An 8958-nucleotide genomic window follows, 5' to 3' on the forward strand; every position below is an offset into this window, starting at 1 on the left:
TTAGCAAGAACTCCAGTCTGCACTTGGGTATATCTGAAAGAATTTAATACAAGTGTGCAACGATGACTTAAAAAATGATTGTGAAAATTACTCGTTTTAGGAGCTGCTTGGCTATTAATCATGTTTCAGTGGCACCCACTTCAGTGTCTCCGTAGATGTGACGCTAAAAAGAATCCCCAAATAAGAACTGGTGGAACTACAAAAAAAAGAAAAAAGAAAAGAAGAGAAAGAAAGAAAGAAAGAAAGAAAGGGAGGGAGGGAGGGAGGGAGGGAGGAAGGAAGGAAGGACGGACGGACGGACGAACGAACGAACGAACGAACGAACGAAAGAAAGAAAGAAAGAAAGAAAGAAAGAAAGAAAGAAAGAAAGAAAGAAAACCTTCCCGTAAGGACACATTGCCCATTCAGCTAACTGGAGAAGTGAGAGAGTATTTGAGTCACGACGGCTTTGAAAAGCAAATCGTTAGAACTCACGACTGTCACGTTCGATTGTTCAGTGCGAGACTCCGGAGGCTCAAGTAGCCAACGGTGCAGATTTAAATATGATCCCCGCATCGCTGGGAAGTGCAACATGCTCTACATGAGGCATGCAATTGCAGAAACTTTGCAAAGTACACAGGAGTTGAATGGGCCCGCGGCAGCTTCCCAGACATAAATCAGCTCAGGAGGGCCACCTAAACCCGGCATCCAGGGGAAGGGCTGCAGGGTCCGAGGCCCCAAGTTAGCTGGCTGTCATTCCATTGGGGGTAATCAGAGGCCCTGAAGTGACTGGGACTCAAGAGACAGCAAGGTGACAGGGAGCGCCCACGGTTCCCGGGGACGAAGGGGTGGCCCGAGTACAGGGCGTGCGCACATGGAGCAGGTGCCCAGTAAAGACGCGCGCAGCGCGTCCCCGTCCTTGGTCCCGCTTCCCGGGGAGGCGCGGGGCAGCCGAGCCTGCGCCGGCCCACCCCACCCCCCACCCGCGCCGTTCCGGGGCGTGTCCTCCGCCACCCCGGCTTCTATATATCGGCCTGCTCGCCCAAGCTGCCCAGATGCGAGCTAGAGCGGCTACTGGACGCTGAGGACCTGCTGCTCGCTCTCCACATCCCGCAGCCTCATCCCGCAGCCTCGTCCCGCGTGCTCCACTCCGCTCCCCTCCGCCGAACCGCAGGCCCTCCGCCCGTCGTGCGCCATGCATCCCGCACGCCCTGCTCTCTGGGCGGCTGCGCTCACCGCACTCACTCTGCTTCGCGGGCCTCCAGTGGCGCGGGCCGGCGCGGGCGCGGTGGGCGCGGGCCCCGTGGTGCGCTGCGAACCATGCGACGCGCGTGCGCTGGCCCAGTGCGCGCCTCCGCCCACCGCGCCCGCGTGCACCGAGCTGGTGCGAGAACCGGGCTGCGGCTGCTGCTTGACTTGCGCACTGCGCGAAGGCGATGCGTGCGGCGTCTACACCGAGCGCTGCGGCACCGGTCTCCGCTGCCAGCCGCGGCCCGCAGAGCAGTACCCGCTGAAGGCGCTTCTCAATGGCCGCGGGTTCTGCGCCAACGCCAGCGCCGCCGGCAGCTTGAGCGCCTACCTGCCCTCCCAACCCGCCCCAGGTAAGCCGCTCGCACCCCGTGCGCGGAGCGCACTCCCTGGGACCCGGCGCGGGTGGCGGGAAGGCAGGACCTGTGGCTTCAGAGGCTTGGTGTGGCTCATCCAGAAGGTGTTAGTGGTGAGACGGGCCCTCCACTTGCTTGGTTCTCAAAGTGCAACTTGTAAGATGCAAAATACTTTCCGTGAAAGTGCGTAGATTTCCGTGGCAGGACGAGTGGATACCAAGGTAGACTGCCAGTGGACGGATCCTGGACTTTGGAGAGTCTCGCTGAGCGTGGATGTCTGGGTTTGGGCTGTGTAGCTCTACTGTAGACCTGGGTTTTCACTCCCCGCAATTGGGAAGGCGGGTGTCTACCCCAGGGAAACTTGAGCGTGGGAATACCGGGTCGGATCAGGGCAGGAAGGTTTGTTGGCAGGCACCTGTCTTGAAAAATACTAACATTTACATGGGTTGATTGGCAAAGCAGTGTTGTGTTCCCGTTTATCCAAAATCTAAGGAGATGGAATTACAGTACTGGTGTATTTGAGGTGTGTAACCTAAAGTTCAAAAAGCAAGAACTGCTCAAAGTCACCAGGAGCTGCATGCAATAGGGTTTGAGCTCCATTTACCCCTTAAGCACCAACCCACGCCCGCAGGTGGCACCTGCGGGGCTCCGTGATCACGTCCCAGGTGTGTGGGGTACAGGCAGTGCAGTTCCAGGCGGTTTCCCTGCTGAAGCAGAAACTAGAAATACTACCCAGGAATGTTCTCCCTTCCTAATACAATGCAGAAGGAGTGGGGTGCAGCGAGGAAAATCACAAAAGCTTGGCAGTTACCCCTCCTGGAGCTGGTCCTATCAAGCAGGCAGCCATTCTAAGGGCATCATGTTGTTCTCTTGGAAAGAAAAGAAAAAAGAAAAAGATTTAAATGAATTTGGCAGCTGTTGCTCAAAATGTCCAACATTCCTAGCCAGCTTCAGCTTTGTTATGTGAGTCAATTTCTTGCCCTGCACAGATGAAGGCTAGAGTTCTCCGGCTTCCCCACAGCAGGCAAGCAGATGGTGTGGAGCAAGCCTCTGGGACCAGGGCTAGTTGAACCGAACTTTATGATTTCTGTGGCTGCAGAGCTACACTCCTGGGTACAGGCAGGTCCTGGTTTACTCATCCCTGAGAAGCACCGGATTCCTAGCAAAGCAAAACTCCAGTTGTTTTGCTGACTCAGTCAAACAAAATTGGGCTGTTTGCCTTGTGTGTCTTTGACTTCTAGTGCATTCTGTGGTATCTCAGAAGCAATTCTTAGAAATACCAACATGTTATTTTGAGTTAGACTTTAATGACCATTGTTAGTAGCCACCATTGAAGCGCTAAAGCATAAACTGCTATGAGCTTCTACCATCCCCTGGGGGGAGGGAGGGAATGACAGTTCTATGACACAATTCACAATTACCTTTTCAAGTTGAACCAGACTCCCCCTAATCAGCGGTCCAAGGATAACAAACTAAAACAAGCAAACAAAGGTAGTTTAAGAAATTACTTCCGATTCTTGGAGGACAAATGCAAATATTTTTATTTACCTATTAGCATTCCCTGTGACCCTGTACTTCCGAAAAGAAAGACCACTAAGACTAAAGCAAATTGCAACGAAGTCCATGAATTTCTTTATGAACCTCCTCTGTCAGGTGCAGGTCTAGACCCTGGGAATTTGTGCTTGAAAAAGCACAGAATTCATTGAGGGGTTTGCTGCTGGACTTGGGGAGCTATTTGGGAGGTGGGAGGGAAACTGAGGCAAGAGGGCCTCCCTGGGGCCCTGAAGGTCAGTTGCTCTAAAAGACCTAGGATTCTGCAGCCCACTGGCAGCTCCCAGGGAGTGAAGCATTTGCTTTTCTTGACTTAGAACCAGGGACACATGTCTTCCCCATGGGCAGGATGCCCCAGCCTGGCATTTCCTGAGAGGAGATAGAGGGGGGAGGGAGGGAGGGAGGGAGGGAGAGAGAGAGAGAGAGAGAGAGAGAGAGAGAGAGAGAGAGAGAGAGAGAAGCCAGCTGGAGTCATGCACCTTGCACCCAGACAGAATAAATTCAGGACCAGATGGATAGCCAACTGATCCTTCCTGTTAGAAGGGCTGTTAATGTCCCTGTCACGGGAGGGAAGGAATTCTGTGACCATGACCTGAAGGTTGACCCAGAAGTTTTAGAGTTCAGAAATGAGTACTGGGGGCTTTGGCTTTCTGTCTAGTCACAACTCTAGTCACAAAGAGGCTCCTGCCAAAAGGAGGCTTTTTTTCCCCTCCTCTCCTCCCTCCAAGGCAATGAATGCACTAAGGCACCAACAGGCCTAAGCTACGGGCAGTCCCTTGGTGCTATCTGCATTCCATGTGCTCACTGCTGAGGTGCCCCTCCCACACAATACACAAAGTCTGTGTGGCCTTGAAATTGAAAGATGTACTGGCATCTCAGAAATAAGCCTCTATAAATGACTCCATGGTTCTGTGGGTTCCTGAAGTGAGATATTTCACATGAAACCAAAGCACACAGCAAACCTGAGAGAATGTCAGAATCCCCAGGCCAGTGTGCTGTGGCCACTGGGTGGGGAATTTTTTTTTTCAAGTTGTCCCACACGGAACAGCTGTGCCCAGGGCTGAGAAGACCACTTTTAGAATTGCTTGTGAGTTTTCTGGTCAGCTCCACGGCAGCATTCTGTGGTGCACGACTGCCCCCTGCAGGTAGCATGTGGAACTGGCTGCTTTTCCGTCTGTGGAAGGGCTTGGTTAGTGTCTGCTTGCCTTCACTTGCAGCTGTTGAGTAAAAACACCAGGCAGAGTAACTTTCAAACAGATGGCTTCCTGAAGCAAAGCCATAGGAATGCAACAGGTAGTATTCCAGAATGCTTTGTCTAGATACCTTTTTCTTAACATATTAAGAACTGTTGAATGGTGTTGCCTTTTAGGTATGACGTGGTTGCCAATAATGACCATTTCCTTATCCCCATGTTCTTTTCCAGGAAACACCAGTGAGTCTGAGGAGGACCATAGTGCTGGGAGTGTGGAAAGCCAGGCTGTCCCCAGCACACACCGAGTGACTGATTCCAAGTTCCATCCACTCCATGCAAAGATGGGTGTCATTAAAAAAGGCCATGCCAGAGACAGTCAGCGTTACAAAGTTGACTATGAGTCACAGAGCACAGACACCCAGAACTTCTCCTCTGAGTCTAAGCGGGAGACAGAATACGTGAGAATTTTTCCTCTTGTTGGGGGTGGGGAAAGAAGGGAACACCCCAAGTCAGCCTTCATGCAGCAAGTCCCAGGAGTCCTAGCTGTTGAATTGGCAGCTCCTCCCTTTCTGTGTCAAGCCCCACCTCCTATGGAGAGTCTCTGTCGAGGTTCGAGCTGAATTGTACTAAGTGTGTAGTGGGCCCAAAGAAACAGACTTCTCACAGATGACTTTATTTTATTCAGCAGACTTTCCGAAGCCTACTGGCCTATTCTTAGATCATGTGTTGTACCCTGAGAAAGCAGAAGAGACAGGGAGTGATGGTTAGCATCCTCCTGGGACCCTCTCTTTCCCCCAAGCAGAATGTCCTAGAGAGTCATGTCTCAGGTTCCTCTTGGGATGGTCCTGTGGCCACTGGGAGATTGTCAAACAATAACTGTGTCCTCAGGGCCCCTGCCGCAGAGAAATGGAAGACACACTGAATCATCTGAAGTTCCTCAATGTTTTGAGTCCCAGAGGTGTCCACATCCCAAACTGTGACAAGAAGGGGTTCTATAAGAAGAAGCAGGTGAGTGGGGTCCTCAGGGTGTTTTATCCCTCCTTTCTCCATTGGCTCGGTGGGGAATCAGCATCACAGTTATCTCCAGGAACCTCAACCACTGTGGTGCTCTGCCAGCTTGTGTCTCCTCTTCTGATACACACATGCATCACCTAATGGCAATATTTTAGGTGCTTTCTAATTGGGTTAGCTCACAACTCCTAGGAGACAGACGTAAACAGTGCTCAGCACAACTTGTCCACATCCCAAGATGTGGGCAGTCTTCATCAAGGAGCCTGAGTGTCTGCACCATCCATTGACTAGCTCAGCACACTTCCACTAAGGAGCGACCAGAGGTGAGGCTGGACCCTAGGTCTGAGAGATCCATCCTGACAGCCATAAGACAAAGAAAGTTCAGCAACCCCTCCAGCTTCCCCAGAGAGGTTACAGCACGCACATTGTGTACATCCATGTACACCACCACCTACCCATGGGTGGCTCTTCAGGAGTCGTGACCATCATATTTTACCTCCGTCCAGATGAACAACGATAGATAATCACTTTGGACCCTGGTTACCTGCTCACACACAGTGTCTTGGTTAGGGTTTCTATTGCTAGGAAAAGGATCTTGACTAAAAGCAGCTATGGAGGAAAGGGTTTATTTCACTTACACTTTCAAATCACAGTCCATCCCTGAAGAACATCACGACTGGAACTGCCGCAAAGGCCATGCAGGAGCTCTGCTCACTGCCTTGCTCCCCATGGCTTGAGCAGCCAGCTCTCTTATAGCACCCAGGACCACATGCCAAGGGGTGGCCCTGTCCGCAGAGCTAGGCCCTCCCACATCAATCATTAATCAACAAAATGCATTGTCTGGTGGGGACATTTTCTCAGCTGAGGTTTCCTCTTCCCTAATGACTTTAGCTTGTGTCAAGTTGACATAAAACTTGCCAATGCACATGATATTCATGTCCTGGTCTTGTCTCTCCCTCCCTCAGTGCCGCCCATCCAAAGGCAGAAAGCGGGGCTTCTGCTGGTGTGTGGACAAGTATGGACAACCCTTGCCTGGCTATGACACCAAGGGGAAAGATGACGTTCACTGCCTCAGTGTGCAGAGCCAGTAGATGCCACTGTGCCACGTAAGCCAAGGGTTAGACCTGGAGGACAGTGCCTTCTGAAAATGGTCCTCTACCTCTACCAGTGTGTGTCTTACTCTTTTTATTTTTCCTTTTAGTTGACGTGGAGCTCAAATACGCCTTATTTTGCACAAAAGACTGCCAACAACATGATCAGCAGCTGGCTACAGCCTTGACTTATATTTCCTTTTTTTGTGGTGAACTGATTAAAAACAAAAACAAAAACAAAAAAAAACCAAAGTTTAGACAGATTTTCAAAATGCCTCTGGTTGTTTAAGTAGTAAACTTGATCATCTTTCTACTCTCCAGTAGTCAACAAAAAGCAGTTTGAATTTTCCTGTTGCTTCCTATGAAAACACTCATGTACTCCAGGCCACGGATGCCCTCTCCCCCCTAACCCACACACCCGATGCGGGGCTCCAAAGCTGCTGGCCCTCTGCCTTCTTGACTTCAGAGGTTTTGTTGCTGATATGGAAAAATCCTCTTTCCATTCCCTATAAATGAGTGCAGGCACTATGGAGAATGGGGAAAACCCTAACCAAGTCACCAGGACATCTGGACACACTCCTGAGGCTCATGGTCCTTATGGTGTCATCTCTGAATTAAGGGCCTGGCCCATTATCTGCAAGTGACCTGGTCTACTTGGGAGCCATGGGAGAGAATAGATCAAGTCTCTCTTATTTAAAATGACCAAGAATGTTCTAAGGCACTCTGGGAGCCCATAAAAACAAGGACGAGGACCTTCCTTTGTCAGGCAGCTTCCTGATGGCTTGGCCCAGCAGAGGGCCCCAGGTGGGAGGAGCAGTGAACGTCAGCCTCCAGGTTCAGAGATGTCACAAACAATGGTACAGTTAGTTCTTCGGATGATTTAAAAAAAGACAGTGTTTTCTTGTCCAACTTCTCAAAGTTTATTGTGGGGTGGGGGCAAGCTTTTTTGTTTAAGGAAAAAAAAAACAGTTTATTTTCCCCTCCTTCCTGTCTAAGCAGGAAAGAGGAATGACTTGTTGGATAGCCTGGCAAGACCACCCAGAGAATCACCCATTTGTTGATCTTGGGGTCCTTCTCAGACTTCTTTATAATTCACGCATATATGCAGACAAAATACATTCATAATTGTTAACAGTGTATATGACATAGCCCAAGTATAATAGAATCTGTACTAGATAGTCCTAGGTGAAATGTTAGAGATGTTAGGTGATGTAACCACGGGCACGCCCGAGGGTAGGAGCCCGTGTCTGGAGGCTGGGCTGCTCTCCCCAAGGCCAAGGCCAAGGAGGTCTGGCAATAGAGGGTGCGAGGAGACTGCACTGCGTCCCACGGGGTGGACATGCGCTGTACAGAGCTTGTCTTGAGAGCACAAAGAAATCTCAAGACATTCTGCCTGCCTATCAGCTTTTCTTTATTTTTTTAATTAAGTTTCTGGGGGAAAATGTATTTTTGAAAAGTTTGTCTTGCAATGTATTTATAAATAGTAAATAAAGTTTTTATCATTTAAAAAATGCCCTTCTTTTGTTTGCTTCTGGGTCTTGAGTCACTGGAGACATCACTCTGAGAGGGTAGAATCTTCTAGACATAGTAGAAAATGCCATGAACATGCTAAGACATCATAGATGAGTTCATCTCTAACAAAAGAATCTCAGTGGGACAGCTGCCGGGACCTTCTTTGGCATCCATGCAGTATCAGGCCACACGCAGAGGAAAATATAGGTACAGGGGGTTGTGTTGGTGGTTATTATGGTCTAGACAGGTAAAGTAGGTTGTCGCCATGACAGTCTGGTCCTTGCCTCTGCAGCTTCCCCACAGCAGCTGATGTGAATGATAAGATGGGTACATCCTATGAGTCACTAGCCTTTCTGCCCCTGAGTACTTGGAGAAGGAAAGTGAACTGAATCCAGAAAAGGAGGAAAACTGCAAAGGATGCTAGGGGGCTTCTGGTACCTCAGTCCCTCTCTATGGCTTTGGCACAACTGTCCTTGCCAAAAGAATTCCAAGTACATCCTGGGACTATGACATCAAACCACACACAGTAATTGCCTGTTTAGGGTCATGTTTAAAGTCAGTCAACAGACATCTGAAGTGATCTCAGAATCACAGAGTTGGCCACAACAGGCAGTGAATTGGTTCTATGGGTATTCCGAGATCTGGGGGTGTGCAGTATGACAACAGGGTGGGAACCAAGGAACTCGGAGGGCATCACCCTTGGAGTGCTGTACTGCTGGCGCTTGGAGAGAGTGCACTGAACTCACTTGGGGTGGAGTGACAGCATACACTGGCCACCAAGTGCCCTAAAGCCAGATCCAGAGTGCAGCCATCACCCTCACGTTTGAGCCCCTAGGAATACAGGACAGAAACTTGGCAGGCCATTTGGTGCCATTGCAGAGGTGTGAGCCACATAGTGATGCTTATAAACCCAGTGGGCTAACCTCCCTGGAGCTACCAATTCACCCACCCTTCCTTGACCCCACCCTTTTACCTCTGACCTTTCCCCTGTCCATGCTTGTGATGATCAGTTCCTCAT

At 50.2% G+C, this 8958-nt stretch overlaps 1 protein-coding gene across 2 annotated transcripts; it reads left to right on the forward strand.

Moving 5' to 3' along the window:
* Window positions 1–1174: 1174 nt before the first annotated feature.
* Window positions 1175–6428, forward strand: Igfbp3 (insulin like growth factor binding protein 3). Of its 2 annotated transcripts, none has more exons than XM_035452214.1 (4): window positions 1175–1598; window positions 4558–4784; window positions 5215–5334; window positions 6303–6428. In XM_035452214.1, exons 1-4 carry the CDS (start codon window positions 1175–1177, stop codon window positions 6426–6428), a joined length of 897 nt encoding a protein of 298 aa, XP_035308105.1. The 2 variants fall into 2 exon arrangements, with proteins under 2 accessions (XP_035308105.1, XP_035308106.1); XM_035452215.1 differs by having other exon boundaries at window positions 1175–1580.
* Window positions 6429–8958: the final 2530 nt, after the last annotated feature.

This window comes from Cricetulus griseus (genome assembly GCF_003668045.3).
Source record: "Cricetulus griseus strain 17A/GY chromosome 1 unlocalized genomic scaffold, alternate assembly CriGri-PICRH-1.0 chr1_1, whole genome shotgun sequence".
Taxonomy (NCBI): domain Eukaryota; kingdom Metazoa; phylum Chordata; class Mammalia; order Rodentia; family Cricetidae; genus Cricetulus; species Cricetulus griseus.

Coding starts and splice junctions, on each gene's coding strand:
- Igfbp3 (XM_035452214.1), top strand. CDS start 1,175: ATGCATCCCGCACGCCCTGCTCTCTGGGCGGCTGCGCTCACCGCACTC. Junction 1,599..4,557: donor AGGTAAGCCGCTCGCACCCC/GTGCGCGGAGCG, acceptor GTTCTTTTCCAG/GAAACACCAGTGAGTCTGAG. Junction 5,335..6,302: donor GGTTCTATAAGAAGAAGCAG/GTGAGTGGGGTC, acceptor TCCCTCCCTCAG/TGCCGCCCATCCAAAGGCAG.